Source organism: Clavelina lepadiformis, chromosome 4, assembly GCF_947623445.1.
Source record: "Clavelina lepadiformis chromosome 4, kaClaLepa1.1, whole genome shotgun sequence".
Classification (NCBI taxonomy): Eukaryota; Metazoa; Chordata; class Ascidiacea; order Aplousobranchia; family Clavelinidae; genus Clavelina; species Clavelina lepadiformis.
The window spans coordinates 9,798,079-9,814,049 of NC_135243.1; the positions used below are offsets into that span (position 1 = coordinate 9,798,079).

At 36.7% G+C, this 15,971-nt stretch overlaps 1 protein-coding gene across 1 annotated transcript; it reads right to left on the minus strand.

Annotated features, from left to right (window-relative positions):
* Positions 1-10,444: 10,444 nt before the first annotated feature.
* On the minus strand, positions 10,445-11,468 carry LOC143452550 (uncharacterized). Its single transcript, XM_076953571.1, has one exon. It carries the CDS (start codon positions 11,279-11,281, stop codon positions 10,553-10,555), a length of 729 nt encoding a protein of 242 aa, XP_076809686.1. The 5' UTR covers positions 11,282-11,468; the 3' UTR covers positions 10,445-10,552.
* Positions 11,469-15,971: the final 4,503 nt, after the last annotated feature.

Below are 15,971 nucleotides of genomic sequence, written 5' to 3' on the forward strand. Positions count from 1 at the left end.
ATTTAAACAAAGGAGACAAAACTATAAATAAAAGGCAGACAATAACACTAACAATTGGTGCCTTCCATAGCTAGTTTATAACTTTGTATTGGCTGATCAGTGATCTCTCTTGATATCACATACATAATTAGAGCTAGCTCTTTGAGGATTTACAACTAACTACAAGTCCTTGTCAGCACTTTACACAGTATCCTATGACATCATTACGCTCGCAAACAATACGAACGGAAAACCGATCAGTCGGTTTTTAAGCGACAAAGGAACCCAGTGATTTGGTGACTTAATAAACATAAAAAGCACTTATTTCCATTAACTACAATTTTCTCTAAAAGTGGCTTTTACTTTGTAGTTGTAGCACAACACTATAGTATTTGCCGGTATCTTACTCTATCTCTTTTCCTGTTAGCTTAGAATTTCTACCCATATAATTAAACTTGTTTACATGCACAGTCTGTCTTTCTATTAAAACCGCTAAATAAATTAACCTCATTCTGTCAAAATCTTTATGAATATTAACTTAATGGACTTTACAAATGTACGGCACTAGTTCACCAATTATACCATCAATTTCATGTGGTTAGTCGTCATAACAAAGTTAATACGTGACAATATGAAGCGGCAACGCCGTCTGATCAGCTTTCACCACGCTCAGTTTATGTTTAAAGAATGGCGTCACCTTTGTTCTGCGCATTGTCAACATTTGGTCACGCTTGATATGACTTCTTGCTGAAGCTGTTCTAGATGAGTTTTAGTTTTCGCTCAATACTTACCGCGTTTTGGAAACCAAAAGTCATCACTGCCAAGACATTTTAAATCGATGGAAATTTCTTTTCAATATAAATTGCTTTTATAACTTGTAATTGCAAGGTATCACAACATGATCACGACGTATAAGTGCGACATATAACATATTTTATCCAATACAGCTTTACGCGTTGCCTCAAAATAGTTGAAATGTTCAGAGTGAATATTTCACTGTATGCTGAGGTGCGCAGTATTCCATGTTAGACAACCTACATACTTTGAAACATCTGCTTTGAGTGAGGTACGAAAAGATTAAAAAATATACTTTGTATATTTCAGTTTGCAAAGCTTAGTTACAGTAGATCCCTTTCTTGGCATACTGCTCGAGTTAGCCAACAGCTTACAAAACAAAGTTTTGCTTTCCCTCTGTTCTATTTGGACTTGTACTAAAAATAGTTTCTCTTGGCCTGGCTCTTCTGGAACCAAAGCTTGTTAAATATATACTGTTTGACCTAAATCAATCACTACGAGAGTGGTTATGCAAAAATTTAAGCTACTAAGGGTTTAATTGAAGTTAAATTTGAATTAGAAGGAAGTTTTCGGTTAGGTTACTATTTTAAAATATTTCAGTTAAGTTAACAATAAACAATGAAAAATAGCCTTAAACGCACGATTTTCCCGGTGAAAAACAAGCAGCCTAAGACAAAACGACAGAAGTCCAGACATGGGCCTCGGTCCTTTCCTCTATGAGTCTGGTCTAATGTACCAACATCATTTTCAAAATGTGATAAATTTTTAAGTGATTGAGTTATCGAACTGATTTTTTTATTTTTCGTACAAATTCTTCAAGGTAACAGTGCATATAATTTACGGGTTGTAAAGCACTGTACATACCATTTTGTAATTAGTGTTTTGTCATCTGTTACCTGACAGCTTTATGTAATAATTACATAAAGCTCCCCAAAACATTGGAGAAAAGAGCTCGAACAGCTGGGTATCAGTTTAAGTTTTCACCTCGGTACACTAAAACAATAGAAGCAATACTGTTCTAATGCGTCACAAGTAATGAAATGTCAAAATGAGTAAAAAAGCGCATTACAACTCCGTACTTTCTTTTTTATGAAACATATCCTTTGGTTTTATTTTCCGATGTCATTGCAGCAAATCTCAGATAATGTTTTTGATTTGTACACTACATCATTTTGCAAACCTGTAACTGTAGGCTATTACCATACGTTTTGGGCACATGTAGAATACCTTAATACTGTTTTGTCAGAACAGCAGTTAGGATCCTCAAAAAATGTTTTGCGGGGTTCGCTTAATGTTCTTTCATATTAGTGCAAAAACGTATTCGTTTCTACTATTTGACCGAGAAGAAATTTTGTCATCACGCGATGCTATTAATGCGGTTGTACTAAAATGTGCTAATGTACAACGTGCGCCATATCACTGTGGACTGCGTGCGTCATGGACCGTGTTCTTGAATGTGGGTTACGCAGTATCATGTGACAAAGTGCACAAAGCTTCTCAGGTAACCCGATAGATTCTCGCGTACCAAAGCCTTTGCGTATCACTAGTGGTACACCCACCCAAAAAAGAAAATAAATGCTTTAGTGTCACAACATGACTCATATCTATTGCATCCATACCTTTTATAGGAAACATTTGCATTCAAATTCTATGACATAGCGAGGTTTTGGAGTTTTTATCTTAAGACGAGAATAGGCTTTACTTGACGAAGTAGTTTACTAGCGTTGCGGACCCATGCGTTTAAAGCGCATGTGGTCCACAAAGCGTATAGCCTATAGTTACTGTAGTAGCGCTTGACAGTCCACATAGGCTACGTTGTGCATATTACATCATACACGATCCAGGTAGGTCACATAATGCATGGCCATATTTAAGAAGTAACCTTACCAAACGCGTCAAGATTTTCCATTTTAAATTAAAGTTCGAGAAAAAAGGTTGCCATGTCTGCTCAAAAGTTCCAATATTAATAAAACAGAGTACTTTAGTGTCTGAATTTATGGTACGATATTTTGCAACTGATTCAACACAGGCTGGTTATGTACTTTCTTACTGTAATTGAACATCGTACACTGTATTCTGCTTAGGTACTTAGACATCTTTAAAAGTGAGGACGCAAAGCAGTACATTGTGGCTTAAAACGCAACGTAAACCAAAAAACAGTTTTCGACGTTGATTGCGTCTGTTTCTTTATGGTTGATATCGTGTTAACAACAAAGATCCCGAGGTAAGTCTCACAGAGTTTGTGATTTGCTACATAGTTTGTTACATCCCTTGGCATGTTTGTTACATCCCTCGGTTAGAGAATAGCCTTCAAAATGGGTCAAGCTTTGTTAGCAGTCATTAATCAAAGTAACGGGTGGTAAAATGGCTCAAAATCCATATAATAGACACTTTTCAACATTTTGCCAAATTACAAATTTTTGTAGGTCAGTTGAAACAAAAGCGAAATATTCAACGTGGAAAATATGAAATCTTGCGTATGGTGGCGCAAAAAGTGGTTGATTTAGGTCAAACAGTATATATTTAACAAGCTTTGGTTCCAGAAGAGCCAGGCCAAGAGAAACTATTTTTAGTACAAGTCCAAATAGAACAGAGGGAAAGCAAAACTTTGTTTTGTAGGCTGCTGGCTTACTCGAGCAGTATGCCAAGAAAGGGATCTACTGTAACTAAGCTTTGCAAACTGAAATATACAAACTGTATTTTTTATTCTTTTCGTACCTCAATCAAGGCAGATGTTTCAAAGTATGCAGGTTGTCTAACGTGGAATACTGCGCACCTCAGCGAAAACACTTATTTTCTGGACTTTATAACCTTTGAATCAGCATTCGCATTACGAAAACACTCGCTTAAACTTTCTTTAAAACGGAGAAATTAGTTTCCCAAGCAAAACAGTTTCCTTCTACCAGAGTAAGTTTCTGTTATAACCACTACAACTATACTCTATTGTACGTACGGCACATTGCAGTTCCATTACGTGATTAGGGCAGTCATTCGATGTGTCATTGGCTGTGTCATTCGCTGTGTCATTGGCAGTCATTCGCTGAATGAACAATTTTTCGAGTGACAGCTGCCTTTAACACTCACATGTCCTTATTTGTCATCTATCAACAATAGTGCGGGTCATGCAAGATGGATACCACGTGGGCGATCAGCTAGTGTTTGTTATTCACGAAAAAGCATACGCACAACCCAGGGCTGTTTTTAGGCTTTCGTATAAGAATATAAAACAACTATAGCCTAAACGAATTGACTGCTGTAATCTCATGAACTAAACATTCTTCTTTATACAGCAGACTATGATCATAATACATTTAGAAAAAAATAACATCTGATTGCATGTGTTTGTACAGTCTAATTTAAAGTAAAAATCGATTTCTTTGAGTACAACCCACAATGACCTTGCAAAATGGACAATGAAATTCTAACTACGGCATGAAGCTTATCAAAAAGTGAGTTGGTAACTTTTCTTTTTTGTAGGCTATATACATAAAACCTAACTGCTAATATAGATTTTTTATAGATCAAACTGTTGACTTGCCAACAAATCTTTCGATCAAGCATACATTGTACGTTCGTCTCCGCAAATTAATTATTTATGCCATCATTTATTTCTTTCTTAAAATACCAGAATTATCGACAAAGTTTAACTTTTGCGTAGCGAGGCTATTATACTGAGATTGTAAATCATTTTGGATGTTGCTTCTAAACCTTTTATAAACGATTGTTTTATATTTTAAAAATATACACCTTTTAACACATGCAGTATTTTACTCACTAAACAAACTGTCACCTTGTGTCCAAGTATCGTAATAGTAATTACGTAATAATAATAACGTAATAGTAACCAATGTTCCCTCTAATTTTTTACGAGTCTGAGCAAAAACACTAACTCCCTGAGCGGTCCCTTGGACAACTGTGAGCAACATCAGACGAGCCACGTGCGCACTGTGGCCATTATTGTGAGTTTATTTTATTTTCAATTCAGGTTGGATTATTTTCTTGTGCGCAGCACAGATTTTCTGTGCGCGGAGACCGTGTCATCAGTGCGCATTTGCGCACGCGCGCAGCTTAGAGGGAACATTGATAGTAACACTAATAGTAAAAGTAACACTAATTAAGGTACCGATTACAGAATTACGTAAATTGTTTTTCTCCGTTGCAAATAAGAATATGATTTAGTAACGGGCCAATCATCGGACAATCAAAATATCAAGTTAGCTTAAATGCTGTTGTAAGTTTTAGATTGAATACCACAGTTATATCACCGCGTGAATGGTTAGAGTATTTGACAGCTTCATACGGAGTATTTTAACCAACTAAACCACAATACTCCATATGGCTTTAAATCAAAAGTAGCAGAGAAAGTGACGTTTTCGGTTATAGGATGCAGATTATTTGAACAAGACCGATTAATTCTACTAATGTTACATTCCAAAACAGAACACGAGGGGTGTGTACGCTATATTACATTACAACTTGTATCTGCCGATACAGTAATTTGGTCTCACAATTTCGCGTTTTCAGTTATTTCCATTAGGCAATATCCTGAACTATTTGTAGTCGTAATGAGCATGTGGCGGGGTGTATTTACAGCACTAAGTGCGAAATACATTCCCAAGTACTTTTTGTCTATACCAAGTGGTGAATTATGTTATAATGTGAATTGAGGTTTCATATTTCATAAGTACTATAAAAGCTAAATATGCAGCGCACCATGTGTTTTGATTAAGATAATGTGAAGAATGTTAATTATAATCAAACGCTTTAGCTTAAAGATTTGGTACTTTCACGAAATGATTTAAAGCGACTTAATAAAACGCATAATTACAGTACATGAAAAATCGTTAAATATAATAAATTAAAGCAGTAAGTTTGGTGCTGATCGTTTTCTTTCTCTGTTCTTGTATATTAAAATGGTATGTTAAGTTCAGTGTCAATCTCTTAAAGTGCAAGACTCAGTTGTGTCGTGTTGTGAACAAAATAAAATAACGTGTTGAATACACACTAATACGTAATACTAAACGTAGACTTTGCTTTCATTGTGTACTATTAGTTAATTTGGTTGTAAGAGCTATAATGGCATGACTCAGTTGTTAATTTGGCAATCAATACTTAACCATTTATCAGCACATTTTACCTTCTCATAGCGAAGTAGTAACTTGTGGTTAAATGTAACTGTTGATATTTGTACATTGTACACGCCATTGCCGTCCATCATCACAAAGGGTACCATATTTTTAGTACGCCTTGAGTATTCACTCGCTCGCCGCATAGCCTCTTTGCTTCATTTATTGTAGTTTCGAATCATTTATTCAGTGGTTTTCAAAATACATTCTGTTGCAGTTAAAAGCAAGTCTATGATAACTATTGTAACTGTATCCAATTTGATAAGCTGTGTTGGATCAAAGGTATGAACCCACATGAAACCAATTAATCGAATTACGTTATATGCCCACCATCAACTGAGTCACTGACTCGAAATAAAATGTATATTACCAAGTATTTGCCTGTTCATTTCTGTCAACCTCACCTGAGGAAATGCTCACTTTATCTATGAATATTTTCTGCCGATTATGCAACATTCTTTTTAACCTGCACTATTGCACGCCTTTTACTTGCATACTTGTCTTTTACAGCAAATACGATTGTCAGTAAATGTATCAAATCATTAACGTCGTTAACCACAACATCATAAGATTTAATGGAACTAGCTTTCGTTATGGAATAATGTTCATCATTTAACTGCAGGCAACAGCTCGATGTTTGCTTTGAATAAAATGTTCAAAGTAGTTTAAGAGTATCGCCTAAAGCAAGTAACTCGTAGGTACAGTAATTATAGTCATCTGAGACCATGTGCACAATAAAGCAAAACGTCGCCTAACACGTGTCATACAGAATAGCTTTTGTTGCAGACCGGCCACTCCTGGTTACAGGCTTGTCATTAAAATTTATAACCAGCAACAACGTCAAGTATTTTTTTAATTACCACATGTTGTAAATGGATTTTAAATTGTCTCGACTCTAGTGTTCGTTTTGCGTATGTTGCATACACACTGTTTATAAAACAAAAACCTAAGCGGCAATATCTGAATGACCTTGCGCATAACCTTATTTCCAAGGCCCAAATCCGGGATTACTCCAGTGAAGAGGGCTATAGCCTATAGGTACGTTGTATCTGCGTGTTCCTATCGTGAAGAAATCTCTCTTTTACACTCACTTTAAGCAACGTTGCAAAAAAACAAAATAGATTTATCGATTTATATGTCATCGTTAATCAACAGAGCGAAATCTCCAATCGAAACAAAAAAATCCCTTGTGGCTAGAAGGCGCATGAGCAACTTATTTTGTCACGTTATACGGGGACTCTGCTGAAGCGCTCGAGAAGCCGAAAATTAAAACAATTTGAAAGGAACTTCCGCAGAGATATTGGCGACAATCTAACAAAAAAATTGCAAGAATACAGGCATGAGATAAACGCCAGCGAAGAAATCTTTTGTTCGCAACGGTAGCGTTTTTGGCAGGACGGAAAATTACGCTAATCGCAAAAGATGCAACGTCACGTCTCGCAAAGCTGGTGTTAACCGGGACAAAGGTATCGCTACAGACATCGACTGTACACCAGCTGATAGCCAGCTAAGCAAATACAAACAATTATCGCCATCGGGCCAGATAATGCGTCCCTTATAAAATAACTATTTCACACAAAATGTTTCATATCAAAACTTCACTTACAAGCGAGCGTCAAAATGCCATTTAAGAAATATCCTAAGCGACATAGGTTCTCCAAGGGTAACCGCTTTTATGAAAGAAATGAGTCAGTTGCACGTAGCTCAGCTGAGTCGACACTGAAATGGTAAAGGCCGTCAGGTTAGGAAGGCTTATAATGTTCTGCACAAATGAACAGTTTACCTTCCATTCTTTGTAAAACTTGCAAGTTTGACAGTGGGATAACACAGTGGAATTGGCAAACCGAAGATTTACGCCAGCCACCAAAATGGTTAACACCAACATCAATTTAAACAAGACGTATAATATTAGCCGAATTTAAATTATGTGCTAGATTTATTTCTCCTACACATGCTATATAGGCTACAGATATTAAGAAATACATTGCTAACAGATTAAGATATTTAAACACTGAACCCAATTTTATAAAAACGTCACTTGCCACATTAACGGCGCTTTGTTTGTGATCAATTGCGTCTGCATACTAAATGCATTTTGGCTACTTTTCTTCCAAGGCAAAAACACCTAAAAAGTATGTTTTTGCATTGCCGAAAGTAACTCAAGTTCGCTTTGTGAAGTACTAGTTTGACGCATATTCTTAAAATGTTTTCGGGTACGTTCAGGAGGCGTCAAACACAAAAAAATGCCATAAAATCTTTGTTTGTTTTATTATACAGTGAATTTACTAAAAGACTGATTACTCGAAAAGTCCACCATGGGACTCTTTGAAATTTTGCATGTCAGTTTAGTATGCTTTGAACTACCATTCCATAAAATGCCATCAAAAAACATGATTCAAACTATTTTTACAGAGGCGCAAAATAAACACTAGAATTTTTGGTCTAAAAGAAACAATTTTAGCTACTTTCATGCTAATTTTTAGCCTAATTCTGCACGCGACTTGGGGCATTGAAGCCCGCCAACTGCTAGGGTAATTCCCAGGCTAGAAAACAACACCAACCATACTGCCTTCTGATTGGTCTAAATAGGTTTTTTAAAGCCCTACGTAGGACTTCCAACAAATTCATAAAGATTTTAGTTTTAGGGGTTTGACGTCTCCTTATGGAAGTGGTTCTGCAATAAAAAGGTTACCAGATGCAGTAAATAAAGTTGTATTAAATCAGTTTCGCATTTTATTGAGTAGCCTACCTAAAGAAGGAGTTTCACAAAAGATAATGTAAAGACACATTAACGCATTCAATTCTGTCCAACACTTTTGACGTAAGCATTGTCTCCGATAGTTGGCCATTTATGAAAACTGAAATTTTTACTACGGTCGCCTTAAAGATAAACGGATGCTGTCAAATTGTGGAGTCTGCCTGCTTACATTACGGGTGGAACAGGCCATTCTAGCTTGGTACGACGGGCAAGCGTGTCGTTTATTTGGCCACCGCACATATCTTTAGCCTTCATTGAGGAATAAAAACTCTACTATTGCTTTTGTACAATCTTTTACAAGGGCAATATCCATACAAGGGTTGCCAGATGTCAGTTTGGAAGTCAATTTGTCTTTTAAAGGAGGCCAGACAGAAGCCAAATTATGAAAAGTTTAAGCAGGCATGGTTTTTTGAATAATGCACCCATTGAAGTCATTTTATTTATCAAAAATATTCCAACACGAAATTTATTTGCGACTTCAACCGCAAAACATCGAAGATGTTGTAACAGAAGGCAACCGAACTGAAGGAAATAATTGTAAAAAACTCCAATGCGCCAGCTGGTGAGAAGAAATATTTTTATAAATGGCCACTGCAGCGTATGGTAATTACTGGATGAAATATAAGCTATTTAGCATGTTCCATTGCAAAAACGATCACTATTAACAATAAACTGTGTTATACCATAAACGAAAAGGTGCCCCAAAGAAGCCAAATTGGCTTCCAGCGGTTCCAATTTGGAAGCCACTCAGGAAAAAAGAGACAAATGGCAATCCTGGTCCATACAGATGCAAACTTCTAAACCCAACGCAACAAATATAACCGGATAGTCAAACATTTCTTTTTGCATATTTTCTTCAGTAATAACTCTTTTATACCTTAATCTTTGGCAATCCAATTTCTTTATTAAAAGTATATATTCCTTTGAAGTACCCAACTTTATAAGAGTACAAAACTTTGGCGACTCGCTTATCATACTTCGACCACATCGCTTGTCATACAATTCCGAATAAAAATGTACACATAAGGCCTACCATATTACCCACCCAAATCACTGACAATCTAATTTCGATTTTAACATATATGACTAAAATGTTTAGTGTTCCTTTAATTTTTTATAATTGGGTTAAACGTATGTCATAAGACAGTATTAAGACATATAGTAATTGTCCAGGCTATCTAAGTGCAGTTATTCAGCAGCTCAGACGTCAATAAATAGAAGTGATTATCTGCAATCGACCTTCATTGAAAAGAGACGTTAACACCAGTTGTAAATGTATGTAGCGAAAACCATTAATAACTAGAATTTGCGCTTTGTAAGTGCCTGGCACTGCACCAAATTAATTTTCAGTAACGTTAAATACTGCAGTAGGTTTCATTTATGCTTGGAGGCATGATCTCCACTGCCCCAAACGGCAAACACGCAAGTAGGGCATTGCTCAATCTCATTTCATTGCTTTTACCTGAAATGAATTTCCTGCAAGTGATGGGTTATCTCTACTAAGTTCTAAAAATACGATTTAAATTCGTAATCAACTTTTGATAATAGTAAGCGATATACCAATTAAAAGCTAAAATCGGAAAGTTCATCCAGACTGCTAAACACTGCAAAATTTAACACTTTTGTAGCTTTCTACCCGCAGCTGTTGACATGTCCCAACTAATTTAATTCTGTGATGAGCTGTTAAATACAGTACAATGTATTTTCCTCGGTTTTATTTTAATATATGAAATGTATAAATACATGTATTTATCATTCAGACATTAAAATTTGCGAAAGAGTACACTATACATGCATACTGTGGTATGCTCCATAAGAAACTCAAAAGAATCTGCTGTTGATAATTACTATCACGGTTAAGGAAAACCTTTCATAAAAAGCGTTCCGATCCAGCTTAATAAGACAGTTTCCAGGATAGTATGGCTACCAGAGTTAATATTAACACAACGACGGCTATTCTACCTTGAAGTGGTAAACTTGTTAAAGACTCAGACAGTTTTAGCTTTTTGGAAAGATCTATCTTGCTAGTATCTTGTTCTGCGTGAATTGAGCTATAATTTTCTATCGTCCAAGCTTGGACTGCAGTGTGAGAATGCAAGGCTTGCAAAATCATTGCCACTTTTTCAATAGAATCCGCCATGAAAGTAGAAGTGCTTTCCGGTTCAACAGATAGTTGATTTATCTCCCCGGAAATTTTCCCACATGCGTCAACAGGAACATGAAGTCCAGTTCGAATCATTTCCCAGCCCGCTGGCTTAGTTTGATCTGAAAATGCCACATGTAGGTAGAAAATCTTTTTCAAGTCTTCTTGAAACGATTCCAACCCGCAAGTGAAATTGCTCCACTGTCGCACAAGGGCTGGCTTCAAGTCGTTCTTATCACCATGTTCTTGCAATTTTTTGAGTGCCGGTAGAAGCCACTTAGTTATGTTAAATGCCTGCTCCAAAATTTGATTTTGTAGGGATAGCATTCTCCGTTGCAAATTCAACCAGTTGCCTTCTTGTCGACAATAAGTTCCAGAAGTGCTAGCCGCAATGATTCGATGCATTGAACTCAACTCGATTAAGTTGTTGATCATTTCCCAGTTTTTCTGAATTGTCGTGTTTTCTTTACCTGCGGTCATTTTAACTTAAATGTGTTGTTATCAGTAGATCTTTAAAAATTGGCTGTATTGAGTTAAAACACGTATCTCCTCCTGATTTTCCATCGCATCGTATACAAAGCAGTGCTTTTCAACGTTTTCGAAGACGGTTCTTACTTTTTTGTGACACGAAAACTACTTTACGCACACGTATCTTACAGGTCAGGTCTTGAAGCGTTTGACAGATTTACGGAGTTGGTACGTAGTTGGCTTTTATTGGTACTACGAAACGTAAGTATCCAACGAAATAGAAGCTTTTTAATATATTTAAAAAGTTTCAATTTGCAACGTAAAGAACCCTCAGAAAAAACATCGATTTGTCGACATTTGCAAACACAATTTTGACGCTAAGCGCAGAATTTTGCTTGCTTAATAGCAGTGCTTAAAATCACCACCTTAGAATATACTCTCATATTCATTAATGTAGTAGTTTTGGTGACATTATTTGGAATGTATGAGTAGTAGGCTAATTGAGGTCTACTGTAATTTGTATGTAACACTGCGTAACGATAAGGCCAAATATGATCAGGTGTAATATCGTGGATCAGGTTGAGATCTATGTTATTGGGTACAGCGATTGAGTTGTGCTGTAGATTTACCAATTTTTAACACGTTTGGTGTTCCGAAGTGGAGGGCGCAACCAGTGTGGAGCCTAGGCCCACCCGACCCCTGTTCCGCCATCTATGTCATACATTAGTCTTTATCCCAAACTTTTTTAGTCGGTGCACGACAAGCTCACGTTGCTGTGCCTATAGCGGTAAGAATTAAGACTATCGCTTTATTTATGATGTGATATATCAACATAATCCCTTACGTCACTGTTGTTTTTCTATTCGCCACTGACACACAACAATGGTTACGCTATATCAACTGCCACTTTGTTTAAATATCTGAACTTGCTTAGCGATCACTACGCGTTTTTTATAGGCAATGAGGGAAAGCTTGTTGTTTGTTGCGCCAAGGAAAGCAGGATCTTTCACCTCGACTTGAACAACCAACTTAAGAGTTTAAATCGAAATAAAACAATGCAAAATGATGGAGCATCGACATTCCGAAATAAAGTAACAGAAGGGTGATTTCATTCTCCCTCTCTACGCCCTACGTCTGTCATCCTTACTTTAGTATTTTCTATGCGCATACTCAAAGGTTGAAAAGCACTGCATTAAACAATATTGTCAATGGCGGTTAGAATTAAACGTAAAATATTTTAAATTTTGTTTTCCTCAAGCAACTCGATTTTTATTTTGTTATCGATTTATTTTCCTACACTCCTTTTTCAATCCGACAGCTACACTCACTGGCTCAATGAATCTGCAAACGTTATCATGCAATCTGTTTTTTTCGCTTGGTAATCCAACAAGTGCAGGATTACGAAAGACAATAAAAGCAGTCGATAATTTACGTTCATCGCAAATTTATTGATCACTTTGCTGTTACGTGGATGTTTGGCCAAGCATGTAGCGATTCCGCTTGTCATACTGCAACGTTCTCATAAACGTAGAAGCATGTATTTAATATCTTAACTGTCAGTTTTGGTTTAGGATTTCCGGGCAAGTGCATGAGAAAATGCACCAACCTGGATGCAAGAATGCGAACTTAGTCTGAAGGACACTGCAAGAGGGTCCGTGTACAAAACAAATCAAACTTGCGCCGCTATCCAACTTCATGTCTATATGACTCTAATTGTGTTTGCGCTACAAACTAGTGCTTTACAGCAAAGTGGAAGTCGATTATACAAAAGTGTTAGTTTTTGACTTTTGCCTTCACATAAATGTAGTATCTTACACGTCATATTGCCAAACTTCGCCCACTGATGAGCTTTTTGCTTAACGGGCTCGCTCTGTAGTAAGTGTATTTTAGTTTGGAAATATCTATTCTTCGTGCTGTTGTTTGTGTTTTGAAGAAACATTTTGGTAGTAATCATTTTTCTTGTTATTAAAGACTCTGTTATTTCAATAATTTACATTAATAGATGCTTAACTTTAAGTGGTGTTTGTGGGTAATAATTCTGTAATGGTTTTTATTTTCTTTAGCTATCTTACCAAACCATTTTGAGCATTTATTTGAAATCGAATGTACTATTGAACCAGATCCCATTACCAAGCCAAGTCACCTGGAAGAGACTGAACCATCTTTACTTGGATCCTCGCAAGAAAATGAATGAGGCTTCAGTTCTGCTTTTAATCTAGGTTATTGTCATTTGCTTTAAAGTTTAAATGAACTGTCGCGTAATGTTTCTGTTATAACAAAACATTATACGTTAAATATCACTGAATTTCAAATCAATATATAAATGTTGCTGTTGTTAAAAAATGTTGCTAATTTGTATGTTTGACTTTGTATTTGTATATTGGATTATGTTCGAAATTGTATGTCTAGACTCTAGAACAGGGGCGGGCAACTTTTTCGGTCGGCGGGCCTGATATGAGAAAATAAAGTACTTGGCGGGCCGGATTCCTGAATCGATACATTAGTCGTGTATTTATCCACCTATGCAAGGAATAAATCGTATTTGTAAACTTTAAGTTTTAAGCATAGATACCATAAACAGTATTTAATGAATTTATTAACGAATAATGTACTTCAATAGCTGCTAAAGTCAAAACTGAACTGTCTGCGGGCCGGGTCCGGCCCGCGGGCCGTATGTTGCCCACCCCTGCTCTAGAACAACATCTGGTACATGATAATCAAATTCCACTGTGAGGGTTATCTGCTGTTTAAGGGCCTGTAGTACCATTTTGAGCAGTTTTGAAACGGCAACACGGCGATTGTGACGAAGGTCAGATGCAAGACGTCACTATAGAAAAACTATGACTGGTTCCGGTCCAGTGCACATGTGAGGTTAATTTGTAATGGTTTGTTGTTGATGTGGCGTTTGCTGAGTGTAGGTCCCTGCTAAAGTTGACATTTTGTGTTGGTTCAAAATCGAGGCTTTTTGGCTAAATTTTTGGAAAAAAGTTGTTAAAAAGTTGAAGCGTTTGGTGTGAGAATTCCAGATACGAGAATTTGCTCAAAATACTGCATTAAGTCCTTTTATCCTACATCTCGGTGGATGAAAAACTCAGCTAGGTGACCGGGCTTGTTTAGCAGTAAATGCAAATTGAAAAATGTACTTTGCATTGTTTAAGATTGGCCTTCGGATGGGCCTACAACCCCTTAAGAATTGCTTTTGTGTATTCAGTAGTGTTAAAATCTTGTTCAAACAGTGCAATAGTCATCACGTCATTTATCAACAACGAACTTTTTTACATCCGATTAATAATAAATAAACAAAGAAAAACTGACTCCTTCAACACCAGTATATAATAAATAAACAAAGAACTGAGCATCTAGTGTACGCCATCAGATTAAGATCTGCGTCTTTGTATGCACGAGTTCTCATCAACAGTTTTTCCAGTTGGGATGGTAGGCCTTTTTGGCATTATCTCAACTCTCAATGCGTATAGAAAAAATCTAGTGCGGATGAAATTCGAACGAATTCGTGGCAGTGATTTTCGGTTAATTTTAAGTAGCGCTCAGCTGCTTAACTTCAGTTCGTCTCCATACGTAAAGGGCCTGGGAATTTACCTGGATTGCCCGTTGTCTATGACCAAACAAGTTGCCAAATTAGAAAGTAGTTGTTGTATCTTACACTGAAATCCAGTGAGACGCTTGTGCATTCGCTAGTTATATCATGACCTGACTACTGCAATGCTCCACTCCACAGTGTTCCACAAACCGTGATGTCCAGACTGTAACGTTTCCAGTATAAAACCGCACGGTTGATTTGTCGATCGAAAAAGAGACATTAAATCACATTAAACCTGCCCTTTTGTCGCTTCATTGGATACCGGTTGATTGTAGGTGGCGTTTTAAGATTTTAGCCATCGCCTTTGGAAGGGCCTAATTATCTCAGCAATCGTTTGTGCCGTTATCAGCCAACAAGATATCTGCGGTCACAATCTAAGAACTTATTGCAAGCAACATCATGTCGGACGGTAACGTATGGTAACAAGATGTTTCTGTACCGGCTGCCAGGGCCTGAAATGATTTACCGCAAAACGTGCGCGATGTTGACAATCTGAGCTCCTTTAATTAGTAAAAACATATTTTTCCGGCTTGCTTTTGTGTCCTAACGTTGAAAATTTGATTTTATCGTAAATGTTTGCTGTTTTTAATATTTCATTTTTTAGTTATCTGACGTGTTTGTTAGCGCCCATATGTTTTACCGTTTTTATAATACGTTAGTTGTTTAGTTATTGTGCCATAATTGCTTTGACGATGTTTTGGTTTTAGTGGGTTAATTGTAATTGTCATTGTTTGTCTCACGTTTTGTGCGTTCTTATCTAGTCAATGGTTTGACACCTCACCTTTTGTCTGTTATAAAAGCTGTTGTGAACTAATTTACGTGGTTTGTTGGGTTTTGGTTGTGGATTGTTTAACAAAATTGCTTTCTTGGGTTTAACTGATGGTGCCGCGGTGAATGAGAAAAACATCCTGGCATTAGGAGATTCAGAATCTTCCGTTGCATATGTTTTTATCTGTTCTTTGTGAAGCGCCTTTGAGTGTTTTTTTTATCGGGTATTGAGCGCTATAGAATTAATTATTATTAATATTATTATTATTATTTTTCCTGTTGGCGTTAAGTTTGGCGCCACTGCGCGCAGAAAATGTTTCGCTTATTTTACCTACT

Coding starts and splice junctions, on each gene's coding strand:
- LOC143452550 (XM_076953571.1), bottom strand. CDS start 11,281: ATGACCGCAGGTAAAGAAAACACGACAATTCAGAAAAACTGGGAAATG.